The 13,985-nt window shown below is 43.5% G+C and overlaps 1 protein-coding gene across 9 annotated transcripts in view; it reads right to left on the bottom strand.

The window, feature by feature from the left end:
• LOC121593283 (potassium voltage-gated channel subfamily KQT member 1-like) overlaps positions 1-13,985 on the bottom strand; it is a 159,396-nt gene that overhangs the window by 78,789 nt on the left and 66,622 nt on the right. For all 9 annotated transcript variants that reach the window (XM_041915525.1, XM_041915526.1, XM_041915518.1 and 6 more), the window contains 4 exons: positions 10,715-10,797; positions 10,412-10,587; positions 1,829-1,957; positions 920-1,030 (listed from right to left, as the gene is read on the bottom strand). In XM_041915525.1, coding sequence (XP_041771459.1) covers positions 920-1,030; positions 1,829-1,957; positions 10,412-10,587; positions 10,715-10,797 — 499 coding nt within the window. The remainder of the gene's footprint in view (positions 1-919; positions 1,031-1,828; positions 1,958-10,411; positions 10,588-10,714; positions 10,798-13,985) is intronic.

Below are 13,985 nucleotides of genomic sequence, written 5' to 3'. Positions count from 1 at the left end.
ACTCAACATCTGCAAGCACAAGGTTAGTAATTTACAGTTTTATTTTAGCATTGATGTTTTGAAAATTATCTACAAAAAAGGCTTTAGGCAGTTCAAGTTTCTTTGGAAATATATATGAAATATTAAGTACTGAGCTTTCATATTTAAATGAAAAATGTCAAAAGGAGTATAAAAATGAATCTTTTGTTTCTTACAACACTTGGGACATTTACTTTCTTTCATTTATTGTTCTGTGTTTAATATTTAACATCTTATCATGTTAATGGATTTATCTTATTTGACTCCTTTCGATACACATCTAGATGTTCGTTCCTATTACTTGTATGCTTATAAGACTTGCGACTTGTTTATCTCGTAGCGACAGGAGCATACAGCTCCCTTTACCGTCGCATTCATTTGTCCGTGCGTAATTCTACACCTGCCTGTTGTCCATGGCAACGTTGTAAAACGACTCCCTTGGGGTGGTTTTTCCATTTGTAAAGGGGACGCTGATTTATACGCACAGTAAAGGCACCGATCCGAAGCAAAACGGCACGACGCAATACTAAAAGCTGTGTGTATTCTATAAATCAGGCCAGCTTAGCCGCTTACACTTCGACCCCGCAGCACACGCACACACACACACACACCCGCAGGATCTTATGGGTCAAGCGTCTCAAGTAGCCAACCTAAGGCGCAGTGTGCGTTGTGGCAGCAGGAAGCCGGACATTACAAAGTAAAATTAATAGCCTCGATCAGCTATTAACAGCCGTCCGGGTTGGGTTTGAACAAGTCCGCACAATCCTTTTTTGTTTTGGCATTGGCAGTAGCAGTAACAACCATATAGGGACCATTTTTCTTGTACCGATTTACCCCCGTGAACAACCGCGACCCACTGGGCGAGTAAACTAATAAGAAAAATTAATAAATAAACACTTACCGCGGGTAGTGCGAAGAAGGAGATGCCTAGCAGGGCGCAGAACGACGCTATAATTTTGCCTTGCCACGTCTCCGGCACCATATCGCCGTACCCGACCGTGCACAGCGTTATCTGCCGGGATGAACGGTACGGCCGGGTCGAGCCCACACGTCGTCGTGCATGTGTTGTTGGTGAAATGAGAGAGAGAGAGAGAAAAAATAAGCAAAGAAACGATGATACAGGGTTTCCCACGATTTATTGGTCAGTTTCCATGATTTTTTGGTGCGTTCCCACGATTTTTTGGTCGTATCTCATAGATTTTTGGTTCGTTCCTATAATTTATTGGTATTTTCAGATTTGATATCAATACAATCGGACCAAAAAATTCTGGGAAACGGCCAAAAATCGTGGGAACGCACCAAAAAAATATGGGAACCCACCAAAAATTGATGGGAACCGACCAATAAATCGTGGGAAACCCTGTAAGAAAGTGGAAGTAATGTGTATTCCGACTATTTCTCATAAGGCCCACGGACCCGTCCGCCCGGATGAGAAATGGGGGTGGCCGGGAAATATTTATATTATTGCATAAATTAAAGGTATCCGTTTTGAAGGGGCTCCGAGCTTATCTAGGTGAGGGGGCAGCACGTGGGGAGTACATTTTTACATCCAACTCCTGGGGCCCAACGACGACCAGTCCACACACACACACACACACATACACGCGCTCCTGCGGTGCAATAATTTAGAATTTAATTTGCTTCCGTTGAATATTGAAAATCGGGTGCGCCTGTGTGGGAGGAAAGCCCGCGAGCTGGCGAGCCTTCGTTCATGATGTTCCTTTTTGTGCGCTCTGTTTGTGTACTTTCGATTAAAGTTCTGAAAAGGGAATGGCAAAAGAAAAGGAGAAGCGAAATCGTTGCTACTTACCACACCCCACCACAACGCTTGAGCAAAGTTACTGAACTTGGTTCCCCTTACATCCTTCTCCATTAAATACACTAAAAACGAGGCAAAAATAAGGCCCAGAAACCCTATATACAAGGTTGTAATTAATTCCTGTGAACGAGAGCGAGAGAAAGAGAGAGAGAGAGAGAAAGAGAAGAAATGAAAGATAGTTAGTTTACACGGGCAGACGCGATGGCAGGCGACGGGTGAAACGGTTTCGGCGTAAAAGTCCTTCGCTAGAACAGGAAATTAAATGAGTCCAAGGATAATGCGGTTTGCAATGGTGACCAGGCTCCACACACTGACTCAGCCGTTCCCGTGCTTAAAGCTTCCTGTGGCTGTTGGTGTGTGTGTGTGTGAGTGTGTTCGTTCGGTGTCCGGTTTGGGAATGGGAGGAGGGCAACATAGGAGGGATATCGTAAAATTGGAATTAGCCTCAGCATTAGCCCGGTAGCCATGATCCACGAACACACACACGCGCCCATAATCACAAGACATGTGGGCTTCCACTTACGATGCGGAGAGAGAGAGAAAGGGATGGAGTTCGTGTGAAACCACAGCAAAGGTGTGGAAGGATACACGATGGGCATGCACACGTGACCGATTCGTAGCACACAGCCGATCGGGTGAACTAAACACTCACGCACACACGCTGGGATGGTTCCTGTGGTTCGGGGTTTGGGTGGAGCAAAATTAATCTAGAGCCCGAATCGAAGCTCGGAAACGCTTCGGGCTGGGTTGGAATATTAAACCGGCAACGATTTCGTTTAGACACGTGCAGGTAAGGTGGAAAGGTAAGCGTTATTTAGGCTTTAGATGATGAGTGGGGATGAAAGGGAATACAAAGAAATTGGCATCTATTTTCTACAAAATGAGGTACTGAAGGATACATATTCGACTCCTGGACGATGAGAAATATTGACCAAGGTCTTAATCAAACGACGCTTCGCATCATTTTCATTTCTGACTTCAATTTTGTTTTCTAAGATCTGCTTTTTTCCTGTCGATGGTTTTGAATCTTTTGTTTGTATCAAAAGAACTATAAAAATACTTTTTTTTTGAAAATCTAACTCATGAAAGGGTTGCTTGGTGTTATCAAGCTATGTATACCTATCAGAAATAAAACAGCAGTTATATCTACTCTATAAATCGTTGAAGCTTTTATATGTTGACTATACAATCGAAGACTTTGAAATGAAAGCTTCAACATTGGGGCCCTTTCCGTTTGAAGTTCGTAGGCTGAAATTTCAGCCTGTCAGCTGTTTTCATTTTATAGCAGTTTTCGAGCAGCTATCTACAGGTGTCCTTATCCCAAGGTGTATGAATTTAGAAGGCTGATTTTTATCGCTTCTGCTTTGGAATGAAGATTGTAAGAGTGTTTTGAGTATTCGTCAAGCCTCCAGAAAGCTCTTTGGAGCAAAAGTTTTCACTCGTTCTGTCAAAAAGAGATGTTCAAAATTGGTTAAAAAAATGCTATGAGACCACCTGGACTACATACACTTTGATTCTAGATTCCACCACCTGATCTCTTTAATGCACTTTTGGATAAATGTAAACAATACCGTGTTTTCGAGCAGGTACTCGAATCTAATTCTAGCTTTGTGGCTAGAATAATCTAGACTGAAAATTGCAGGCTAGTTTTTTGTGTGGTTTTGTATGGAGTGTTTACATGATTTCAGCCTCCAACTGTCAAACTTCATACAAAAAAAACTAACTAGAATCGTGAAGGCCCCATTATCATAAAATTATTCATACTTTAAATGGGAATTATGATATATTGTACATAAATATTTGAGTATGTATGCTTAGGGTCGTATGAGTCTAATCTGAAAATTGGCTGCAAATACTAATGTGACCGCACATGCAACAAGACACTTGGCACAAGACAAGACACAGACTTAACGCGGTAGGTCAACACGACACCGGACACCGTCAGCGCATTCCAACGAGCAGCCGTGAGATTCGCTGACGCAACCGTTGAACGCATCTCGACATCAGCTAAGCATAAGAAATAGGGCCAGCTAGGTTTCAGTTTGGAAATCAAGAACTCACCCGCAACGGACTTGGAAGGGAATTAAGGATAATATCTTTTTAAGAGCTTGGCATGTCCCACACATAGCGTTATATGTTGCTTCATCAATTCTTCTTGATGGGGTTAAAAAGTGTCTATCCCATGATAATTGAATATTCAAAAATGAATAATACATTATTCAGCCTTAACATGAACTCATCAACCGAAAATGACAACTTCCCACAGCTTGATGTATATTATTGCATCGTTTACTGTTTCATGTCAAGGGCAAGTCATTCGTCTTCATTAAAACAACCAAAGTGTAGTAGCACGACATGCATAACGCAGTACTGGCGCTCGGACTTCTGAAGCACCGCTTTTTCAATTACAAAAATTATCCTCCCAATCAATCTATTATCCAATTATTTGCAAACAACCTGTTTATCGCAGATGCAACGTACCGCTAGCGCACCGCTCAATACGTCAATAGCGATTGGTAGCATCATTGTCTTATCTAATTGAACAAACAACCTAATCGCCGACGCCCAGAGGAAACGGTAAGCCTGATGATTGTTGAGCGCCTGATCGTTATCGGCTGTCGACGAGGGGTGCTGCCGGTGCTGCAGCGTGCGATTGTCTTTACAAATTGCAATTGAATAAATCCGCACATTGCAAGCGACTGGCGGCTGGTATCATCTTATCTTAATAGGCATCGGCCATTTGGCTTAATGAAAATTAATTCCTTCTCGCTCCCTTTCTTGCGTAGCTCACTGTACCAGAGGTGTGATTTTTTAACATTTGATATACACTGTCCCTTCTTTCAATGGAAGCGAGAAGCGAAAAGCATACAAAGGCTTTATTTGTCCCTGGTTGATAAAGAAATAATCCCGCCTGGAGGGATATGCAAACAGCAAAAGCAGCACAATCGTTAAATATCATTCACTGGAGTAGCAAAAGTGGATTTACAGTTTATTACACTGCTGCTAGCTGCATTTGTTCACGTTTCTTTTGCTCAATTAAAACTTTTGTGAAATGCCAAACCACACCGAAATGAAATTATTGCACTTAAAGCTTAAAAAATGTTTAACTGCTATTAACTTTCCACTACGTCCCACTGCAAGTCGTACAGTTGGCTTCCCAAGTGCTTCGGCGTATGCATGCTACCCAGATTAAACGATTCGGCCGACGATTTTGTCCATCCATGCACAAAACGGTGTATGAAGAGTGGCTGCACGCTGCTGGGCAAAGGAGTTGGTCATGTTTTTGGGGATTATTAATTGAAATTTAATCCTTCATACCGTGGCGCGCCAGCTGGCCGTGCTCGTTTACTTTGAATTTGCCGATCGCTGCCTGAAGGCCGATAACACCGGCTGGCTGGTGCGAGCACTAATCCGCCTCACAGCAATGGCGGTAACGCTGGCAACATAAATTTGCCAATGTGCTACGAAGCGCTTGGACAGCGGGTAAGGTTTGGCCGAGTTTTCAGGGGTTTTGGGTGAGGTTGTAGTTACAATATTTCGATTTTTCGAAGCTGCAATCAATCCTGTATAAAAGAGTTACCATTACAGGAAGCACAACTTGTTGTTTTGGATTTTGTGCATTAAAAAGATAACTATTTAGATACAATTTAAACTATAATTATTTAGTACACTCAAGAGTAAGTAACCCTGCAATACTGCTATTTCCTTTTATTCCAATACTACTAGGAAATTGCGCTACCCCTTCGTTCCTATTATAAATACAGCAAAACCAATAAAAGACCTTTTCAGACAGAATACAAACAATTTTATTCTTCCGCAGTACACAGGTACCGGCAGCCCGCCCAAAACACACAAACACAATCATCTACCCAGCCACTAGTAACGGTGGATACGATTTACCATACGAACACAATCATTCTTCATTAATTTCACTTTGTTTAGCGGCAGAACCATCCACCACCAAGCACCGAGACACAACCTGCACGTAAAGTAAAGCCTCTGCAGCGGAACGGAACGCAAAGCAGAAAACGAACGAACAGTAGTGCACCGGCATTCGTGGGGAATGGGAAATGGTTTCCACCGACCGACGAGGGAGCGACAGGAATGGAAACAATTATGAAAGTTAAATGAAATATTGTTACACTTTTTGCCCCGTGCACCCGCATCCCGGTGCGCTGGTAAAAGCGAATCGGAAAACCGGATTATCAGTGGCACGGAAAACAAGCAAATGTATTTGCAATTAAGTGCAGCCGGAGTAAGCTTCCGCAGAGCGTGCTAAAACGCAATCCACGACATTGGTTAGCAATGGTGCAGCAGCAAGGCCGAGGCTAGGGAGGAAAAATGGCACGGAACACATTCGTACAGCTGGCATATCGCGGCGAAATCGGAACCAACAGGTAAAACTCGAACCGTGCAAACTGTGTACCACGCGGATTGCACAAATTGCATTTGGATGCTGCAAAAACATATATACATCTATATATTCCCTTGCACGCGCTTACTCCGACACACCCGACGACCATTATCTTAATGAAGTCTCGCTACAGATTGCAGGTAGCGCAATTGCATACGGTCGAGCGTTGCCACAGATAGAATTCATCGGTATGTAATTGAATATATGCTACGTGTGCGTCCCACTCGTCGCATCCCAACCGGCATGCCTGTTTGCTCACCATTAACTTGCTAAATTAAAATATACTGACGGGCGAAACTGCATCACCTTACTGCTAGAGATATCGAGACCAAGAGCTGATGTATCATTAGAAAGCTGTTCATTTCGAATGGTGAATAAATAATAGCACCGTGGCTTGGTGGCATGGCATGTGGCGAAGATTGGTTCCCGGTTGGCTTCAAAAGCAATACCAATATTATGAATATTACTGCAATTTGGAACGTAAATGTTCAATTGCGAAGCGTTTGTTTGATAATTACATTTCGTTTGAAAACTACCAGGATTTGAGCGAGATCTGCAACAGACCTTGAAGAGAGGCTTAATTTTATTTCGAAAATTTCTTACAAAACATATACATATTTTCTTAAACAGATTAGGTAAACAAGGCTTTTAAAATGCAATAAGAGTACATAAGCGTTATAAAGGAAGGAAATGGTTTACTGATTGTTCTGATAATTTCTGCCTTTTCTAGTGCTTGGGTTTCTGTAAGGACGAAAAATACGATACATCAAATTAGATAAGGACACCCAATTTGGGTCGACTAGTGAAGCAAATAACTAGCTTATGACAATTCCATAATAAGAAACAAGGGTATTGGAAATGGCAATTTAACATGAAGCGATTCTACCCATGTAAGGATGTATTATTTCATTCATTTATTCAATATTCAATCCAGGACAACTTAATCAACTTCAATATAACTAAAATCTCAACTTCAATAATTCATTAGCAAACCATTCGACAATTAGTTTCGAACAATGTTATGAAAATTTAAACAACAAAGTTTGTAAACAAATGTAACAAAAAATAGCAAATAATTCTTTTCGAAGTAAGCTGATGTGATACACATGCAACAGCAAAATCAGTGTATGGCAGAGCTCCTGTGGATTGGCCGATTTAAGTAATTTATGAAGAAACTATAAAATGATATTTTCATACCCGTAATGGCAACCATAATTCGAACTGATAGTATCAGTAGAGCAGAAACCGCTCCACCATCGGTCCGGTCTGGATTTAATGGCCGCATAAATCAGCAAGGGTTATGAAATTAAATGATTTTATTTTGCCCTGCTCTAAACCCGGCCTGACCGCCTAAATAGCATATGGCGCACACAGATACACAATGGATTAAGAAACAAAACAAACAAAAAACAAGATCGTTACTGAGTGGTTGGTGTGTATGTGTGCCTGTAGGTTTGCAGCGCGGCAAGGTAAATGAAGAGTGAAGTTGTGGTACATTTTCCCATGTGGTCAGGAAAAACAACGAAAGTGTGTTCCATTACTCATCTCAACCACCTGCCGGACATCCGGAAAGGCTCTATCATACCAGCCCGCTTACTCCATCATTGCCGTTCCTTTTAAAACGGGCAGCTTTCCCTGTCAGCATAATCTCCACTGTGGTTGTGTTGCATCGCCATCAACTTTATTTAGAGCCAAACCTTGGTACGACAAGTTTTGTTGAACATTAGCATGGGGAAGACGAAAAAAACGTTCAAAATTTACACTACAATGGACGCGAGCGCATGATTCGGCCGGCCAAGCGAACGTTCCCTACCGAACCGGAGGGCCTTTACCGGATGCTAATTGTTTGTGTCGGAACTTTCCAAGAAAAGTGCCGGTCCATGTCTCCCTCACACTCTCCCCCCATTGCTTGCGGCAATCCTTGCCAAACACAACACCAAACACAAACAATGTGTAGAAGGGCTTTTCGGCGTAAGTTTTGAGAGAAAAGGGTTTTTTTGGAGCAAAAGTTGCTCGCACTGTGCCCAGATTGATTTAGTTCCCTTTCAGGCAACTTGACATCCTCGCGAGCGCTTTGTTTCTTACCGGAAAATGAGTGGTACAAACTCGCCTGACAGTACGCGTTATCTGCTTCGGTGAAAAATGATGGATGATGGTTATGGCCGGCGGAACGTTTGTCCGCCGTTGCCGATGCGATTGTGCCCAGTGTGCGTGCGGCCTCGTGCACTTGACGTTCATCATCGTGCAAATACGCGCTTTTGCGAAAACCACCCACCGAACGATCGTAACCGAAACGAAAAAGGCCGAAAACAATCGGACGGCGGAAGCTGCTAGCTGCGGGTGAGCACCGCAACATGTCAGCCATCGATGGAGACGCCTGGTGCCGCGTTTGCTAACACGATCATTAATAATTTTCATTCAAGCGGAAGGTTGCCCGTTTCCCCGTCCGGCTTCACATCCCTGCTTGCTCATCCCCATGCCACCGCTACGTGCGCTAAATTATGCACGATTATTGTTATTAGGAGTAAATTGTTGTGGCACTTTTGCGCTCGGCACATGTTAGCAGCATGTTGTTACGCGCGCTAATGGAACGTTGCCAGCGTTGAACGACGGGGGTTAAACATGAATCGAGCAGCAGTTAAAATTCTTCTCACATGTCTCCCGCTTGCCCATTCACAAAGCTTGCTCAATTATGCTTTGCCCCCCATCTTTGCTTTGCTTTCCACTTGAAAGAGTGGAAGTATTGCGTTCGATCATCGATTCTCCTTCATTAGTCTTCGAGAGCTAATGCGCCACCGTCTTTTCAAACTTCATACCAGTCTTCCTTGAACCGAGAAGGCAGGCAAGCACCAACATATGACACACCAGTTACACTTCAGTGCACTCGCTTACTGCATCGGGACTATCCAGATGATGAGCAAATATTGCTCCACTCGTCAACTGCTCGTACACAGCCACACACAGGAACCCACACACTGACCTCAACCAGTCCACACCATGGCATCAGGTTCGACGTCAGCGAAGAAAAGCTCCAAAATGGTACGGCCAAACGTTCCGCAACGACAAATCGTGACAGCTCGGAGAAAAGTGCCACACCGTAACTGACCATTACTGTTTCCATCCATGATCCCATCCTCGAATGCCACTTGATCTCGGTTCAGCAAAATCCTGACTGTTATCAGCGATGTCTTCTTCCTTTTTCGTTCTTTTTCGCTCTGCTTCGACACAGCAGCTCCAACCACTATTCCCACAGCGCGTCTTTTAAAAAGAAAGCAAAAGAAACTACCCATTTTGCAGGGCATGGAGTCGTCCCATCGTCTGGCTCCCATACCGGCTACTTCGGGATGGATTTCAACGGAAACAACTCCATCGGGCAGCAGTAAAACGATGGCAGAGCCATCGGAATAGCTTCTACAACCGACCGATGAAGTAGGAAGCCTTTCAAATCCTGCCCAACCCTAATAGGCGTAGTGCGCGCCTGTGTGTCCTGCCAATCATGCGTGCAATCTCCCGCATTTTTCCCCGTAGCTCCCGGTCCAATAAATAGCATCGAACATGTGGATGTGGGAATGGCAAGAAAATGTCCAAGCGAACAATTTTGGACGTACAATAAAGGCAAGGTCCGTTTAAGAAAGGATGTTGGGAAGAAGAATGCAAAAAACCCCGTAGGAGAACGATGCGTATAATCGATGAGACCCGTCGGGTCGGACGCAACAGGGTAGAAAGATGAGGGTAAGAACCTTTTTTTGCCGGCTTTATGTGTGTTTTTCGACAAAGAAATCGATACCGTCCTACAAAGAGCCTGTCGCTGGAGCTTGACGTTTGTTCACTCAAGCTCACACATACTTCACTTCATCTGGTAGGGGCCAGCTCATATGAAGAGGAAGAAATTCCAGTCCTGGCTTACAGGACAGCTCACCAAACTCCCATACGATGCCAGGGTAAGTAAACAAACGGCTGAAACGGATCGCCCGGCATCGGGCCAAAAGTGCTCGAAAGTGAAGAAGTGCTAGTGGTGGTTCGAGCTGTTTACACTTCATGTTTGAAGAATTGAACAACTTCCCACAAGTGGGTAGAGAGGCTGCAGGCAAGATCAAACAGGCGGAAATGAGGAGGTAAAGTTACTCGGCCATCGTACACCGTACAACAGCCCCGCTTACCTGTCTGTGAGCGTAGACGACACTCCCGAGCAGTTTCCACGTGCCGCCACGCCGGTCCATGCGCACCATGCGCAGGATTTGGAAAAAGCGGAGCCCTCGAAGCGCACTGGTGGCAAACACCTGCCCGGATGTTCCCATTACGAGCACCACTATGGAGGCGGCTATCGTTACTATATCTGTGGAGCGAAAAAAAAGGGGGGGGGGGAATGGAAGGAAATTTATTTAAAAGTTAAATCAACCCACTGACGTGCGGGTGACACATTCTGGCTTCCCATTCTCTCACTCTCACTCTCTTGCGCATACCTATGATACAAAAAGGCCTTTTTAAAAACTTCAGCCTCCCCACTGCTCCTTGATAACGCGAACGGCATCCTGATGACCAAAGTCTGTGAAGTAAAGAAGTGGGAAAAAAAGAAAAGCATGATACACCAAATGAGCACAGGCTGAAGCGAGTGGGAAAATGTCAAATTAAAAGCATATTTATGTTGAATTTAAATTTTACACAAACGCGTCCACCGATGCCCCTACTCCACAACAAGCCCCTATACCGAGCGGGGTTTAATTAAATGGTTGTTGTCACCACTGTAATTGGATAGCTTTTGGGGTTTGCTGGTGTTGTTGGTGTTGTTTTTTTTTCGAATTTTACTCACCACGAACCTACCCATCACGGAACGGATATTTATGAGCCGCAATGCTGTTACGCAATCGCACCCGTCCCTTACGCCAAACCCAATTATACACATTAGAAAAGAAAAGGGGATGCATCCGAAATTAACTTTTCATTCGACCGCTCATGCTTTCTCGCCGATAAAAGCCGCACGCACCGCAGCAATGGGCCAAACTTTGGGTGGTGCGGCAAAAGAGTAATGGTTGTAATTATGTGCCAGCTAATTGAAGTATCACACATACAGATGCTGCTGCTGCTCTGGATGGAGGTAGCAACACAACTTGCATGTTGTTGGAGTGTGCCACAGTTTCCCGAGGCAATCAGATGAAGCGATAATATCTCGAGTGTTGAATTGCATATTAGTAATTTAGGCGCAGCCGATTTACGCAGTCAGTCGTAAAGGGATAATTTGTTGCGAACGAGTTGTGTTTTTATCACGTTTAGAGTGTAGAATAAGCTTCGTGTGGTGTACAGCAAATTCAGTCATTCACGGTCGTTTGGATTGAAATTGAAAATGGACCAGAAAGAATAATATCTTAAAGTTTTCGCTTAAGTAAAAATCAATCAAGTGATTGAGCTGTTGCAAAAATACTATAAACGATAGAGTTTACGATGCTCAAATTATTCAAGAAAACAAACATTAAGATTCTGCCAAAATTATCAAACATCTTATGAGTTTTCTTATTTTTTGTAGTAAAAATTCACTCAATTTTATATTACTTATTTTTATTTTATATTACTTACTTATTATAATCTTATATTCGAACATACAGGCTCATAAAATATTTCTTTTTGAATTAAAGTTCTATTGTGTTCTAAGTAGTATTGTGCTTCATGAATATTTGGTTTCGATTTTCTTCTTTGAATCTTTAGTGATTAATAATTCAAATTAGAAATCGAGTCTGAAGATTCTAGAATCACCAAAAAATTAATATCTAGAGATTCGTGATTTTTTTTTTTAATTCAGTAAGTTCAAAAAGATTCATGATACTCCAAAGATTCATGAATCTTTGGTAATCCTTTAATCGCTAGAGTTTATGATTTTCAAGATATTGAATTATATGAGAATCTCAAAATATGTTCATTAAGATTCATAGGTCTGAACCAGAATTACTCCTCTCTAATTTAAGAACTCCTAAAAGATGTTTGTTGCCTACGATGCTGAACTAAAAGATAAAATAGACAGTATATTTCAAGGATTATTCATTCGTACCAGAATCAATACTCATCCTTATCAAACTCGATAATACTATAAAGTATCAAAACAGAATGATTGTAGGATTGACATGAATGTCTGCCAGTCTAAAAGCCATGAAAAATTGCCACAAAATCACGACAAACCCTGTAATTTCTTCCTTGTAGTTCATGTTTGAATGGACGATACTCTCATGTACCTTTAATCCAACGCTTTAAAAATGTATTGATCCTTCCGAGTCCTTCGTAAATTGCTGTATTTAATCCCACGTCCAACGTATCGATCCTTTAATCCTCCTACAACCAGCACACGACCAATACGTTAAATATGCTCTAATTAACAAGGGTGAAAAAATCCTCCCACCGAATGAAGCAAAGACCTTCCCGAGAACCGCAACGAACCTAGAACGACGTTATGTAATAGCCACCCTGGAAAAGGGGCCACCAATCCGCCTCATCAGCGCGATAACAACTAGACTTCCAACCTTGCTCACCCAACCTCCTCCTTACGCTTGGCTTCATCGATTGACCTCAGAAAAAAAAAACACATACCAAGAACACGCAATCGAACTACGACCTCCAGCGCAACCACACACCAAACCAACCTACGTACCAACGTTCCCCAACGCGTCCGGGTGGGAAAACCTCATCGCTGGGTGGGAAGTAAAATGGTGAACAAACGCTGCCACAGCCACTGTACCGTGGCTTGTTTGAAATTGAGCGAATCCAAACAGCGATCTGGCCATGCTCGAACGGTTAATTGAACGTATCAATCATCAATCAATCAGCCCCCGGGGAGGGAATCGAGTGTGGCAGCAGTTGGGATAAGCCTTCGGGTCACAATCGGCCCACAAACGATCGGTTAGCACCCTATCAAATGATTCACAAGTTGTCCCACTCGCCCGACCGAGGCCGGGCTGGCCATGCCACGCGGTCAGCATACAACATAGCAGGAAATGAGCTTGGCTGTATTGCATCTTTAAAGCACTTGACATTCTGCAGCACGGGAGCGCACAGGATCCCGCACAAGACCCGCGCTGCGTTGCGTGCACTGTAAATCAACCCGGAAGAAGGTGGCTTCTAGGCTGTAAATTACCAACACACGCCCACAGCGCACAACAGCACAGGAAACAAGCAGCTCAAACAACGCCCTGCCATGGGAGAAATCGATTAAGATATAACCTCAATTTGCACCCATCGGCCAGCACAAAAGGGGTGTTAATTCTAGATGTTAAGACCCGACATAAACACCTCGCGTGGCGTGCGAGAATTCAATAAACGTGACTGCACTGCCCAATGCACTAAACCCTACTCCCGGTGGCGGGAGGGGGGGGTTGGCTGCTGGTGTGGTGTACCCAGGGGAAACATGATTTAATGGATATCCGGGCCAGTTTGAGGAATGTTTGATTGATAGATGCGCGGAGTACGTCGGACGTGTACGGGAGAGCATCGAAATGCACTAGTGCAGTATCGCTGATCGTGTTTATGCTTGCTTCCTATCAAACCTACCCGAAACGGACAGCCATTCTAGGAACAAATTGCTTCAAAAATCGAGCAAAAACACGCAGGATAAGAAGCACATGCTCTGCCACAACGCAACGAAGACGATGATGCTTTTTTTTTTTGTTCGCATCACGAAAGGTTGCGTTTTTGGACGACAAATAAACCAACCGGCACCGTATACCCGGACTTGAAACTGTCATAATATGTGAA

The sequence above is a fragment of the Anopheles merus genome, chromosome 2L, assembly GCF_017562075.2.
Source record: "Anopheles merus strain MAF chromosome 2L, AmerM5.1, whole genome shotgun sequence".
NCBI classification, from domain to species: domain Eukaryota; kingdom Metazoa; phylum Arthropoda; class Insecta; order Diptera; family Culicidae; genus Anopheles; species Anopheles merus.
This window is presented reverse-complemented; position numbering and strand designations above follow the sequence as displayed.